Raw genomic sequence first — 15,552 nt, 5'->3', positions numbered from 1 at the left:
CACCAACATCCCTGTATCCTATGACATGCTGGTGGGTGCAGGTGAATATTCTGATGTTCACCAATTACCCCAAAGTTGCTTATGGGCAAATTAGTAAATGTGCAACCAAAGCCTGGTGGAAGTTTCCTACTTCTGGGGCCTGGACTGAGCAGTTGTGTAAGATCAGACAGGGGCTAAATGACGGTTTTTAAGACTTTGCCTCCTGGGACAGTAGAGTTCATATTGAGCAGGTCCATCTGGAGTATGAAAGGATTGTCTCTCCAGATGTTGTTGATAATCATTATACAGGAAAAATTAAAATCATGGCTGGACTGGAAAGAGGAACCTTGCTTGTTTCTGTACATACTCCCATTGCCCAATTAATTTTACTTCTTTTACTTACTTTTTATTTCCTCTTTTTAATGAGTTTCTTCAACCGATCTGGGGAAATAGAGGCTTTAGCTCCACAGATATGGCCTGTTGGCTTCAGAGAATTTTAGAGGAGAGAAGCTTTTTACAGGTCCAATTGACCCCGGAGCTGATGCTTCTGTTATATCTGGCCTACAGTGGCCCCCTACAAAAGAGGATAACCTCACCCTGCTGCAGGGTATAGGCATGTCCAAAGTTACTCCAAAAAGTTCTGCCACACTATGGTGGCTAACCAAGGAGTGCCATTCAGGCATTTTTCAGCCATTTGTTTTGCCTGATCTCCCAGTAAATCCAGGGGACCGTATGTGCTGTCTCAGATGGGTGCTTACATCCACAGTCCCAGTCCAGTTGTTACTCAAAAAATGCTTAATCAAGGGTATGATGGGATGTCAAGTCTGGGACTGCAAGGGAAAGGAAGTTTGAAACCTTACCAGCCTGTTGCAAACCCAGACAGACAAGGCTTGGGTTTTCAACAGGGCCACTGATAATGGCAGCTTTACATGCAGAACCTATATGTTGGAAAACTTCAAGATCAGTGGATCAGTGGCACTTACCTGAGGAAAAACTTGAAGCTGCCAAGTCTCTAGTTCACGAGCAATTTGTTACAATTTCATATTAAACTTTCCACTAGCTTCTGGAACATCCCTACATTTGTTATTAAAAAGAAACCAGGAAAATGGAGACTTCTCCAGGACTTGAGGGAGGTTAACAAGGCCATGTTTCCTATGGGCACCTTACAACCGGGCTTGCCCTCACCAACAGCTATTCATCTTATCTTTTGCCCTGTTGGTTTTGGATTTAAAAGATTGGATTTGTTTTTGTTTTTTACCGTACCTCTGTATCCAGGGGATGGAGAAAAATTGCCATTTCTGTTTCCAGCATTAATATCATTCAGCCCTACGACAGATATGAATGGACAGTGCTGCCCCGCGGAATGACCCACAGCCCCACGTTACGCCAGCTATATGTGGATAAGGCCATATGGCCAATACGTAAAAAATATCCCTCTGCCTATATTATTCATTACATAGACTAATTGAAGCATCCTATTTGGAGCATCCACTGAGCAACAAGTTGATCGTATTTTCCAGGATATGCAACAGTCCTTATGGCTATATAACCTGATTGTGGCCCCTGAAAAAGTTCAGAGACAATACCCCGTTTCATATTTAGGTTATCACATCTCCAGCAGGAGGGTCATTCCCCAATAGCTAAAAATAAGGACTGAACAGTTACAAATTCTTAATGATTTTCAAAATTTACTGGGGGATATTAATTGGACTTGCCTCCCATTAAGAATTACTTTCAGGGGGCTGGGGATATGGCCTAGTGGCAAGAGTGCTTGTCTCGTATACATGAGGCCCTGGGTTCAATTCCCCAGCACCACATATATAAAAAATAGCCAGAAGTGGCGTGCTTGCCTCCTATACATGAGGCCTTGGGTTCAATTCCCCAGCACGACATATACAGAAAATAGCCAGAAGTGGCGCTGTGGCTCAAGTGGCAGAGTGCTAGCCTTGAGCAAAAAGAAGCCAGGGACAGTGCTCAGGCCCTGAGTCCAAGGCTCAGGACTGGCAAAAAAAACCAAACAATTACTTCCAGGGCTGGGAATATGGCCTAGTGGCAAGAGTGCTTGCCTCCTATACATGAAGCTCTGGGTTCGATTCCCCAGCACCACATATATAGAAAAAGGCCAGAAGTGGCCCTGTGGCTTAAGTGGCAGAGTGCTAACCTTGAGCAAAAACAAGCCAGGGACACTGCTCAGGTCCTGAGTCCAAGGCCCAGGACTGGAAAATCGAAACAAAACAAAACAAAAAAGAATTACTTCCAAACAGTTACAACCCCTTTTCCAAATTTATAGGGGGACTCTACCTCAGCCTCTCCAACAAAACTTACACCTAAACCAGTTGAGGCCTTAAAAGTTATTAAATGTGCAATTAGTGAGCCCAACTTATTTGTGTAGATTATTCCCAACCTATTGTTTTATACATTTTAAATTTTAGTAAATTTCCTATTGCTGTTCTTTGGCAGGATGCTCCCATTTAACGGATATTTTTTTGCATTCCATGAGTATAATTATCCCCTTGATTGCCCTAATTTCCTCACTTATTTCTAAGGGAAGTAGGCACTGTATTTCGTTGATTGGGCATGAGCCTGATGCATTAGGCCTGCACATGACTAGGTCTGAGTTTGAAAGCCTGTTACAAACTTCCATGGAATGGCAATTTTCCTGGGCAGTTACTTTTTCACTGCCCACATCACCGTTATTACAATTTGCTGATGATCACTGTATTACTGCCTGCTCCTTTATTTCCCCCAAGCCTATTGGGAACTGATGCTCCCAATGTACTTATTGATGAGTCTAACAATGGAAAAGTGGGGCTCATGTTGCAATGCCCTCATCATACTTCCACCACACAGGTTCAATATAATAGCACTTCTGCACAAGGGTGGAGCTGTTTGCCACCGTGTTGACTTTACAGCAGTATTGGTTTGCTATAATTTTGTACTTAAGCTTTCTGTTTTACAATGTATCCAGGATGTCATTATTCTTACTTCAGATGAGGAGCTGCTGCACCTTTTTACTTCCCTCCAGCAAGAACTGTTACAGCGCACAGCGCCTGTATTTATTGTCATATACGTGCTCATTCTCTTTTGACTGGACCTTTAACACATGGCAATGCCCTTGCTGATGAGTTAACTCAGCTTGCTGTGCTTATTCAATGTCCTGTTGATGCCACACGTGACACCCATCAAAAATTTGATCAAGGGTTGGGAATACGGCCTACTGGTAAAGAGTACTCACCTTGTATACATGAAGCCCTGGGTTCGATTCCTCAGCACCACATACATAGAAAAATCCAGAAGTGGTGCTGTGACTCAAGTGGTAGAGTGCTAACCTTGAGCAAAAAGTAGCCAGGAACAGTGCTTAGGCCCTAAGTTCAAGCCCCAGGACTGGCAAAACAAAACAAAACAATTTGATCAAACTGCAGCTACCCTTCGTAGACAGTTTAGATTAACACATGAGAAACCCCTGCTATTGTTTGTCAATGTGCCCATTGAGTTGACCCATGTTGTCTCCTGCCTGGGAAGTTGTGGCAAATGGATGGGACCCATGTCCCCTCCTTTGGCCACTTGTCCTATATTCCTGTTTCGGTAGCCACTTACTCTGGATTGCTTTTTGCCTGCTGTCACACAAGAGAGGCTAATAGAGCTGTTGCTGCACATTTATTTGCAGTTATTTGCAGCTTATAGATTTGCCTCAACAAATTAAAACTGACAGTGTTCCTGTCTATACTTCTCAGGCTTTTAAAACATTGTGCTCACAACTATTACTCTAATCACGGGTATCCCTAGAATCTTCAAGGCGCAGCCATTGTGCAGTGAGTCCAGCTACTTTAAAAAATCAAATTCAAAAAATAAAAAAGGGAATTCGCTCCCCGTAAGGCTTCACCACATACCATTGTATCCCTATCTATTTTTGCTTTAAATTTCTTGAATGTCTCCCTGGATGGCTTCACTGCTAGGCAGCACCGATGGGACGGAGCTGCCATGACCACGACAATGATGTGATGGAAATATCTTCTGACAGGAGTCTGGAATGGTCCCGATCTCCTCTTCCCATGGGGCCGAGGATATGCTTGTGTTTTCCCACAGGATGCCAAGGCACCAAGGTGGATTCCAGGCTGGCTAATCAGCCATGCTGAGATTCTGTCAGTCATTCCAGAAAATGAGCTTCAAGGAGCATGTGCCTCAAACCTTCAGCTGGGGGGCTCCATTGCCGACATGGGGGCAAATAGAGGCCCTAACCTCAAAGAGTCAGGAGACAGTGGAAGAATCAGGAAAGACTCACATGCCTGAAACCATGTTTATGGCTATGCTGGCCTTGATAACTTTTGCCCAGGTGTCGGCTGAAGTCCACTGGGCCTACTTGCCTGAACCCCCTGTTGCCGGTCCAGTGTCATGGAAGGAGCCGTCCATGAGAGTGTTCACCAATGCCACAGGGCTCTTTGGGGGAGAAAGTGCTGGATTTCTGGAGCCATGTTCAAAGACAATAGAATGGAAAGGGCTGTCTGCTAGCCTGCCTATTTCCATGTCAACGGACAGCATGCATTTATATGTTAATGTGGTAGAATGTACATGTATTGTAAGGTATTCAGGGATAGACTATGGCCTTGTTTTTTTTAGGGGAGAAAAGATATTCAGATGGAAAAATATGAAGCTTATGCATAACACTTCTAGAGTTGCTTTGGTAGGAGATGCTCTTCACCCCACCTGGATTCTACTATGCCCAGAGGTTTCCGCAGCTGCCGATAACCAGCCACCATGGAGGGCCTGTGGGTTTGACATCTTGTCCACTCTTCCAGTGGTGGGAGTCCCCCACTCTGCATTGCAGAACTGGTCCCAGAGGAGTGACATGATCAATGGGATATTGCTGGCCACCATCTTGGTCAGCCCACGTGGACAAAGTCACCCTGACATCTGGAGACTGGCTGCTGCCCTGAGGCCTACTTGGACTAATGCCTCTTACCTTCCTGTGCCTTCATCCCAGGGACCTATCCCATCCCCTGAATTTGTGTCATTTACTGTGGAAGCTTGTGTTATGCATCCTGACATGCTGGTGGTTGGGTCAGGTGTGGTTGTAAAGTATGGGGATGTGTTTCATGCCTCTTGCAGGAATAATTGTGTTCTCACTAACTGCATAAGTAATCTCAAACATCCTGGAGCACTTACAGTGTTTGTAACTATGCAACCCCCTTATCTTATGTTGCCTGTGAAGTTGATGGAACCATGGCATAGTGACTTAGGGCTTCAATTTGCTGTTGAGGTTCACAAAGCTCTTAGCTGCTCCCACAGATATTTGGGAACATTGATTGCCAGCATTATTGTTACCATTACTCTCATTGCTAGTGCCACTGCTTCCACTTTGGCCCTTACCCAAACCATACATACAGCACGGCATTTTAATACTTTGCCTAAAACTGTTTCTGGTCCCCTTGGGACACAGGCGGGAATAGATGAAAAGATCACAGAATGTCTGAATGCTTTAGAAACAGCCATGCTGTATGTTCATAATCAGGTAAAAATGACTTGCCATGCTAATTATCAATACATTTGTGTTTCCCCTCTTAAATATGATGGAAAAGTGACTTGGACCAATATCCAGCGTCATATTTTAGGAATGTGGTCCCATGATAATTTGAGCTTTGACATGATGCAGCTTCAGGGACAGATATATGATATTGACCACTATGCCCTACAGGTGGAAGACACCACAGACTTAGCTGCCTCAGTTCTCCATTACCTACAGGGATTTTACCCAGAAAATGTGTTACACCACTCTTTTCGGTGTTCTTTAGGAATTTTCCTGTTCATTGTTTTGGTTTTTATTTCTCTGCTATTCCTCCTGAGATGTATGACCTGTTCCTTAGTCCAGGTCCAGGCTGATAGGCACTTGCTCAATTTAAAAAAGAAAACAGGGGGAGATGTTGCAAACCCTGGGGTGCCAGGAGCTGGCAAGGTGTGAGCACAAGCTCCACAGCCATTGACTCCATCCATCAGGGCTGCAAATCTTTTCCCTTTTGTTTGGGGGAAGTGCTTCTTACTAATTATGTTATATATCTTATTTGAAGCAACCAGCCTCTGGGCCTGGGGGGCTTTCTTATCTGAGGTAGCATGGTAGAGAAGGATTGATTGGAATAGAATGAGGAAGGATGCCTGCTGTCTGCACATCCCTGCCCCCGCAGTGGGTCCTAGGACAACATTTTGCAAACTTGTGGCAAATATAGAAGGTGTATACAGCTAAGGATTTTGCTAAAATAAACAGAGTTGTGCCATTAGCCTTCTCTTCATCTCCTTCATTATCAATCCCTTTGCCCTTCAGAATCCTAGTTTATGCTGGGGCTGGCCTGTGACAATTGTTCTCATGCTATTTTTTTTTTTTTGGTCTCACAATAAAACCAATTATTTCCTAGATATGAAAGTGATGACACAGGCTGATATGGCAATGGGGATTCTCTTCCTCACTCAGACTGCAGCAGGCGTCCTGGGGAACTCCTGTCTCCTTTGTTTTTACAGCTACACTCTGCTCACTGGACAGAAAGTAAAGCCCACAGACCCCATCCTCAACCATCTGGTCTTGGCCAATAACTTGGTTGTTTTATCCATGGGGATCCATCACACGATGACTGGTTTGGGATGGAAGCACATCCTGGATGATACCGGATGTAAAATTGTTCCATATTTCTACAGAGTAGCCAGAGGGGTTTCTCTTAACATCACCTGTCTTCTGAGTGGATTCCAGTTCACAAAACTTTGCACTAGAAATTCTTGGTTGAATATCAGCACTAGATTCCAAAAACACTCTGGCTTCTGGGCTTATCTGTTCTGGATCCTGCAGCTCCTGGTAAATGTTTCTGTGCCTGTGAGAGTGACTGGACCAAGACATAACCAAAACCTAACTCTGTCTATGCGTTACAGATTCTGCTCCGCAGGCCAACCGCAATCCTTTGGACCTTTCTTAATTGGAGCCTTTTTGTTTTCCACTGATGCTATATGCTTGGTTTTCATGATCTGGGCCAGTGTCTCCATGGTCCTTGTCCTGCACAGACACAAGGAGAGGGTGCGACACATCCATAGCCGGGTTACCTCCCGAAGACCTGACCACGAGGCCAGGGCCATGCGCACCATCCTGACCCTGGTAAGCATGTTCGTCTCCTTCTACTGCCTGTCTGCCATTTGCAGTCTTTTTGTTGGTTTAGGTAGGAAGCCTGACCTATGGCTGGTGGACTCTACTGTATTACTGGGTACAAGTTTCTCCGTATTGAGCCCCTTTGTGCTCATCAGCCGTGATTCCCGTGTCACTCAGGGATTTTATTCCTGCTCTAAAACAACTTTTTCATAATTTGTTAAACAAATTATGCAATACATTGTAGCAGCTTTTACAGTTGTATCCTAGTTTTGTTTTTGCAGCATTAGGATTTAGACTCTATGCTCTGAACTCACTAGGGCAGGCACTCTACTACTAGACACAGGCCCTCATTCTTTTTCACTCTGGTTCTTTTTGAGATATAGCCTTGAATTTTTCCCAGGTCAGCCACCACCCTCATACTCCTTTTATGTGTTTCCTGAAGTATCTTCGACAACAGATGGGAACTAAAATTTTGAGGTAGAATCTTAGCAAATGTTTTTGCTCAGGCTCACTTATATGAATTATGTCAGTCTCAGCCTCTCACATGGATGGGATGACAGATGTGCACCACCTCACCTTGCTAGTACTTGAAATCGGATTTTATGAACAGTTTACTTGTGTTGGCTTTGAATCTGCATCCTCTAGATTCCGCCTTACAGTTGTAAACCCTGCATTTACCTTATATCAGTCTTTGGTTTAAATTATTATTATTATTGGCCAATTGTGGGACTTGAACTCAGGGCCCCGACATTGTACCTGAGAAATTTTCCTCACTGGTTGTACTGTACCATTTTAAGCCACAGGGCCACTTCTTGCCTTTTCTGAGTAGTTTTTTGGAGATAAGACTGTCAGGGACTTTCCTGTCAGACTGGCTTGGAACTGAAATTCTCACATGTCTGCCTTGTGTGTAGCGAGAATTACAGGTATAAAAATCCAGTTACTGGCATACATTTTTATTTTTAAATTATGAAATGATTATGTAATAAGAGGTATTCTGGAGGAATGTATATGAAACTGACAAAAAGGGGCCATGGGAATGTGTCAGAATTGATGTGATTGCTTAGGCAAGACCCTGAAGTTAAAAAAAAATAAAGTTATAGAAAGTTTCAATGTAGGGATTGGGCCTAATGATCTTTCATTGTTAGTTGTCTAAACAAGGAATAAGGAAAGGTTCAATTGCTGTTTAAATATCAGTAATACAGGTACCAGAAATGAATCTTTTCACCCTATTTTACAGGACTTACCCTTAACTTTTCTTCATTACCTAATGAATTGTGTTGAGCAAATGTAATGAGTGGAAATATTAAACTTAGAAATAAACTTCAATATTTAGCACAAAAAAGTATATCACTTGGTTTTTCAGATAGGTAGCTGAAAATATATTATCTTAAACATATTTATTCCCAGTATCTCAAGGTAAAGAAGAATAATCTAGAAAAATCTGCAATGTGGATTTCAGAGATCTGAAGAAATCTACCATGCTTGACTGACATGGACCAGGAGACATAATGGCAGGTCAAGAGGAAAGTGTGTGTAACTGTTAGCTCATAAATGTAATGGGGACCAGTCTAGAAATCCATCCTTGTCCTAAAAGTGTGAGAGACTCAGTATGAGTTCTGACATCATGCACAATACCAACAGGTCTACCAAAATAAGATTTACTTGATGGTAAACTGAAACATCATATGCACTTGACAAAGTTTTCACAAGTTATAGTTTTCTTAAATTACTGTAATCTGTTACTAAAATATATATCATTTCATTGTGGTGATTCAAATCTAGGTAAGCACCTCTGTGTTTGTGAATGTGTATGGGATTTGCTTTTTGACTAGAGATGCAACCTGTCTTCTTGTAGATATTCAGATTTCCTGCTTTTTCTTGAGTCAATTTATTATTATTATTTTGATAGTCTTTTGCCGGGCTAGATTTACCTCCCCTGGTGTGGGGATGCTAAGCTTACTCCCTTATCCGTGCTCCCCTTTTCACCCTCTCCCCTGGGCACCTGACCAGCGGGCAGCCAAGGTGGAGCAAAGGGACACGGGCTAGCCTAAGGTGCACGTGGCCGAACGAGATCCCCTTTTCTTCCCTCCTTACCCACCAAGGAAGCCAGGCGAGGACGGATCTTGGAGACACTTCGGAGAGCAATCCAATTTAATCGGGAGGGGCTCACAGTAATATAGCAGTGATGACGAGGATTGAGCATGAGCTGGCGATAGGCTGGCGAACTTGTCCATCCAAGAGCAGCTCCCAAGGACCTCTCTCACTGGTTAACGTGACTTCCCATAGTACCACCCTCTGGACAAAGCCCGGGAATGGAGAGCACATGTGCTAGCTGGCACAAGGTGGGGGATGGTCTGAAAGCTACCCCTTCTGGTTCCAGACCCAGAAGGAGATAGGCATGGCTCACTTCCACACTGCCCCAGGGCTGGGGGAAGGGCGGCATCCTGGGAGCCCTGTCCTCGCCCTTCCCCCCTTAAGGACAAGATGACTCCCCAGCAGTCTTTGACTTGAACTCAGGGTCTGAGTGCTGTCCCTGAGCTACTTTGGCTCAATGCTAGTGCTCTAGAACTTCTGCCACAGCACTCCACTTCTGGCCTTTTCTGAGTAATCTCTTGAAGATAACAGTCTCATAGACTTTCTATCAGGGCTGACTTGGAACTGTGATTCTCAGATATCAGCCTGCTGAGAAGCTAAGATTACAAGCAAGAGCCACAGGGGTCCCCTCACCCCCACTTTTGAACATAATGCTTTGCTAAGGAAAGAATTTTCATCTTGGAGACAAAAGAAACTTTTAAAAATCCCACCCCTATTCACCAAAGCCATATGGCTCAGTTTCATCATCTTATCCAATACATTTCATTTTCTTCTACTCACTTCTAATGAGATCAAAAGTTTCCCCATGTTCCCTGGGCTTCCTTAACCATGCAGTCTCATCTGTTGGAAATCTTTGTGAAAGTTTAGTGGTGCTCATGACTATACACAATTCATCAGTGTTTGTCACAGGGAAACTCTGTTCCCCAAGCACACACTGTCACTGCACTTGCAGGTGACATGATGATCACGTCCACAAAGGAGATGAGATCATGCAGTCTTGAGTCTTTATCTGGGGGTTCAGTGGCTGAGCATACATGCTGTGACTGCTGGCTCTACCCTTCTGGTCAACACAGCAAACTCCTACTCTGTCAGCAGCTGTTCTTTTTGGGTAAGTGAAAGTATTAAGTGTAATTCCTGCAAGAACATGCAGAAATCATTTTCCTCTGAAATATTGGTGCTCTGGCTGGGTTGGGATGTGGCATGTCTTTTATTTTTAGAAAAATGTTTTGTGAGGGTCACTGGGCTCTAGCAGTGTTGGATAAGCTCTATGCCTCTTCATATCATTGGGACCACACAGCTTTGTGTGCTCGAGGGTTAGCGTATTCTGTGCTGAAATAATCTAATACAACTCCGTATTTTTTTGTTGTCATGAGTAATGTCTCAATATGATTTCTGGTTACATTTAAAGCAATCACATATCTTTTGAAGACAAACATTGTAAGAGATTGCTCCAAGGAATAATTTGTGACCTGATAAGTTATGACAAGAATGTAAGAAGCTATTTGACTTTAATTGAAACTACTATGGCTTGTCATTCTTGTACCAGCCAGTTCTCTCTGTCTGCTTTTGATCCCAATGCCCTTGCACATATACTAGGTATGGATTTTTTAAAATTTTGTTTTCAGTTGTGGAGCTTGAACTCAGGCCCTGGGTGATGTCCCTGAGCTTTTGTCCTCAAGGCTAGTGTTCTCACACTTTGAACCACCTCATCACTTCTAATTTTCCTTGGTGGGTGTTTGGAGATAAGAGTCTCATAGACTTCTCCACAAGTCCTAGCTTCAGACCTTGATCCTCACATTTCAGCCTCTTCCATGAGGTGCTATACTTCTATGCCTGAGCAACGGTCACCTAGCTTAGTGCATCCTTTCAACTTTTTGTTTTTGTTTTGTTTTATTGCCAGTCCTGGGCCTTGAACTCAGGGCTTGAGCACTGTACCTAGCTTCGTTTTTTTTTTTTTTGTTTTTGCTCAAGGCTAGCACTTTACCACTTGAGCTACAGGCATCACTTCCAGCTTGTTCTATATATGTGGTGCCGAGGAATCGAACCTAGGGCTTGTATAGGAGGCGAGTACACTACCACTAGGCCTTATTCTCAGCCCGTCAACTGAAATCTTTTGATCACAAAACAGAGGAACAGAGAAGCCACATTTTGAGAGGTTGAATTGGGCAAATTTAAGTCTGTCAGTGTTCCAGAGGCACTCATTCCAATCTTTTCTGCACCTTTGAGAACTGCTGATGATCAGAGCGTGTGAGAGCCCTCCTTGTGCCTGAGTCACCGATGAGGCTGGGGCATTCAGAAACCACAGCAGTGGAGGATCTCCAGCTTAAGGGCTCAGTGTCTCACTTAGCTTTTCACCCAAGGCTGGTATATTATCACTTGAACCACAGGTCCACTTCTGGCTTTTGGGTTTTAATATGTAGGCATAAAATCTTGTAAATTTGTCTGCACAGGTTTGCTTCAAACTGTAATCCTCAGCTCTCAGCCTCCGGAGGAGTGAGGAACACAAGCATCAGCCAGCAGCACCTGGCTTGTTTTCATTTCTTTTTTCTTTCTTTTTTTAGCCAGTCCTGGGGCTTGGAATCAGGGCCTGAGCACCGTCCCTGGCTTCTTTTTGCTCAAGGTTAGCACTCTGCCACTTGAGCCACAGCACCACTTCTGGCCATTTTCTGTATATGTGGTGCTGGGGAATTGAACCCAGGGCCTCATGTATATGAGGCAAGCACTCTTGCCACTAGGCCATATCCCCAGCTCCTTGTTTTCATTTCTTAATTCTTTGAAATTGCTAGAGTAAATTCAGATTATACTTGTTTGCCTATAAGATAATAAGATGTATATTTTACCAAATGAAGAGTATGCAATTCTTGTGTCTCCTCAGTTTATAGTATGCCTCCATTGTTATTTAATTCTAATATGGATACATTAAGACATTGTACTTTTCTTTCCACATCTCAAAATTAAGTGTTACACAAATTTACCTGTTTTGGGGTTGGGAATGTGGCTTAGTGTTAGAGTACTTGCCTAGCATGCATGAAGTCCTGGGTTCAATTCCTGAGCTCCTCAGCACCACAAAAATGGAAAAAGCCAGAAGTTTCACAGTGAATCAAGTAGTAGGGTGGTATCCTTGAGAAAAAAGAAACCAGGAATAGTGCTCAGGCCTTGAGTTCAAGTCCCAAGACTGGCAAAAAAAACCTCACCTGTTTTTATCAAAGGTAATCTCCTTTATTATAGGAAACAATGATCTGTGTCAGGCTTGCACTTGTAAACCTAGGTCCTCTGGAGGTTGAGAGCTGAGGTTCTTGGTTCATAAAAAGCTCAGGTAGGAAAGTCCATGAGACATTTCTCTGAGAATCACCACCAGAAAACCAGAAATGGAGCGGTGGTTCAGACTGGGAGAGCTCCAGGTAACCTTGAGAAAAAATGTTCTCTGGAGCAGTACCCAGGCCACAAAAAAAAGAAGTGCGGGGGTTGGGGGGGGCAGAATATTCCCTTTGGGCAAGTTGTTAATTGATGCTTCATCATTCTACGAAGTATCTGTATTTATCACTAATCATGATAGTAAATTAAATAGCATTTCATATAGTTGTTCTTTGTTTCATTTCCATTCCCTTGATCTAAGGGTCTGGGCATTGTTCCTGCCTTATCTTACTCAAGGTTGATGGTCTATCACGTGAACAATAGCTCAATTTCTGCCTTATTTGGTAGTTTCATGTATTGTAGGCAAACTCAGTGCCCAGAAATAAAGATGCCACATTTTGAAAGGTTGAATTGGGAGTTTTCATTGGAGAGTTAGCCCCTGCAGGTAGACTCCTACCACAAAGACCTTCAGTCCCACAAATACACTTAACACTGCAGAAATCTGAGCCATGTGTGCAGGAGAGGAAAGAAATTGAAGAAAAACGATATGAACAAACCAGATGTACTGCAATGGAGAGCAGAGGTGGGATGTCATGGTTTTCAGAGGGGAGCCAGAGGACAGGAGGCATGGCTTAATGGGGTCTGATTTGGTCTGGGTCTGAAAACGTTCAGTGTCAGGGGCCAGGGACACAGAAAGCTCCAGAGTCTCACCTGTTCATCACATAGAATTGACAGATCCTGAACCCTATTCTCCAAGACCCTCCTCTGACTCTAGGAATTCAGGCATGCCAATCACCTGTGTTTGGGCCTGTACCTTCCCCAACCATGCAGAAAAAAAGGCACTAGTAGCCAAGACGGCACTGTGTAGACCCAACATCATAATTTCACATGGGCATCAAGACTCACAGACCTCCTGCCCAAGCTGACTTTGAAGTGTGATCCTCAGATTTCAGAGTTCTGTGAATCCTCGAAACTGGCACCTTACTTGGCAAGCATTTTCATTTCTTGTCAGTCATAGGGCTTGAACTAAGACCTGTTGATTCCTTGGTAAGCTCTTTTACTCAAGGACAGGAATCTCCCATGTTGAGCCATAGCACCAGTTTTGGTTTTTCACTTTTTAATTGGAGGTAAGAGTCTCATGGGACTTTTCTGCCTTGGATTGCTTGTACCACAACCCTCAGATCTTGAACCATATTCCTTCCATCTCAGGCTCCTGAGTTGCTATGATTGCAGGCGAGACTCTGAGTACCAAATAGCTAGCCTGTTCATACTTGCTTGATTTCGTGTTAGTTTTTAATCTCACATTAAAATATATTATTTTGTAGATATAGAAGTGATGACCCAAGCTGACATGGTAATGGGGGTTGCCTTCCTCATTCCAACTGCAGCAGGGCTTCTGGGGAACTCCACTCTCCTTTGCCTCTACAGCTATACCCTACTCACTGGACAGAAGGTGAGGCCCACAGACCCCATCCTCAACCATCTGGTCTTTGTTAACAACTTGGTTGTTTTATCCAGAGGGATCCCTCAGACAATGGCAGGCTTTGGATGGAAGAACTTCCTGGATGATACTGGATGTAAAATTGTTTTGTATTTCTTCAGAGTAGCCAGAGGGATTTCTCTTAACACCACCTGCTTTCTGAGTGGCTTCCAGGTCATAAAGCTTTGCACTAGAAATTCTTGGTGGAAGATCAGCACTAGATTCCCCAGATGCTTTGGCTTCTGTGCTTCCCTTTTCTGGATCCTGCAGCTCCTGCTAAATTTTTCTGTGCCTCTGAAGGTGATTGGCCCAAGACATAAACAAAATGTCACTGTGCACCTGCGTTATAGATACTGCTCCACAGTCCCACCACAACCATTGGGAACTTTATTACATGCAGTCTTATTATTTCTCAGTGATGTTGTATGCTTGGTTTTCATGATCTGGGCCAGTGTCTCCATGGTTCTTTTCCTGCACAGACACAAGGAGAGGGTCCAACACATCCATAGCCGAATTCCCTCCCGAAGACCTGACCACGAGGCCAGGGCCACGTGCACCATCTTGACCCTGGTGAGCATGTTTGTCTCCTTCTACTGCCTATCTGCCATTTCCACTGCTTGTATTAGTCTAAGTAAATTGCCACGCCTGTGGCTGGTGGACACTTCTCTGTTCCTAGGTGTAGGTTTCTCAGTACTGAGCCCCTTTGTGCTCATCAATAGAGACACCCGTCTCACTCAGGTTTTTATATCTGCACTAAAGACATGTTTCCATAATTTGGTTAACTTCCACTACATCAGATTTTACAGTTGAATCATGATTTTTTTTTTTGCCACAGTGGGATTTACACTTTAACTAGACAGATGGTCTCAATTATTTTCACTCTTGTTATGTGTTATATATATATATAGCCATGCTTTTTCCCTAGGTCAACCTGGACCCTTGTCCTCCTATTATCTCTTTACTGAGATATCTGGGATAACATATGAACTATAATGCTGAGGTTTTTTTTTTTTGCCTGTCCTGGGGCTTGGACTCAGGGCCTGAGCACTGTCCCTGGCTTCTTTTTGCTCAAGGCTAGCACTCTGCCACTTGAGCCACTGCGCCACATCTGGCCGTTTTCTGTATATATGTGGTGCTGAAGAATTGAACCCAGGGCCTCATGTATACGAGGCAAGCACTCTTGCCACTAGGCCATATCCCCAGCACCTGAGGGTCTTTTTTTATGACATAGAGTCTTGGGAAATGTTTTGGCCTTAGCTTCCATATAACTGCAACATCTCAATCTCAACATTTCCCTTAAATGTGATGACTCTTGTATGACACCCCAGCAAGCTCTTAAGGTGGCTTCTTATGAACTGTTTACTTGGACTTGGATTGAACCTCCAACCTCCTCATTAAACCTTAATTATATGGGCAACGGTAACAATCTTTAATCAATTTCTATTTAAATTATTATTATTACTATTATCATTGCTGTTGTTGTTATTTGAGAGTCATGGGGTTTGACTTCAGGGATTGGGAGCTA

At 43.6% G+C, this 15,552-nt stretch overlaps 1 protein-coding gene across 1 annotated transcript; it reads left to right on the top strand.

Moving 5' to 3' along the window:
* The first annotated feature begins 6,997 nt into the window (after window positions 1-6,997).
* On the top strand, window positions 6,998-14,837 carry LOC125345145 (vomeronasal type-1 receptor 1-like). Its single transcript, XM_048337378.1, has 2 exons — window positions 6,998-7,169; window positions 13,873-14,837. The coding sequence occupies exons 1-2, from the start codon at window positions 6,998-7,000 to the stop codon at window positions 14,835-14,837; spliced, it is 1,137 nt and encodes a 378-aa protein (XP_048193335.1).
* The last annotated feature ends 715 nt before the right edge of the window (window positions 14,838-15,552 follow it).

The sequence above is a fragment of the Perognathus longimembris genome, unplaced genomic scaffold (assembly GCF_023159225.1).
Source record: "Perognathus longimembris pacificus isolate PPM17 unplaced genomic scaffold, ASM2315922v1 HiC_scaffold_5346, whole genome shotgun sequence".
In the NCBI taxonomy this organism is placed as follows: Eukaryota; Metazoa; Chordata; class Mammalia; order Rodentia; family Heteromyidae; genus Perognathus; species Perognathus longimembris.
Note: the sequence above shows the minus strand (reverse complement) of the source record. Positions and strands in the feature narration are given on the sequence as shown.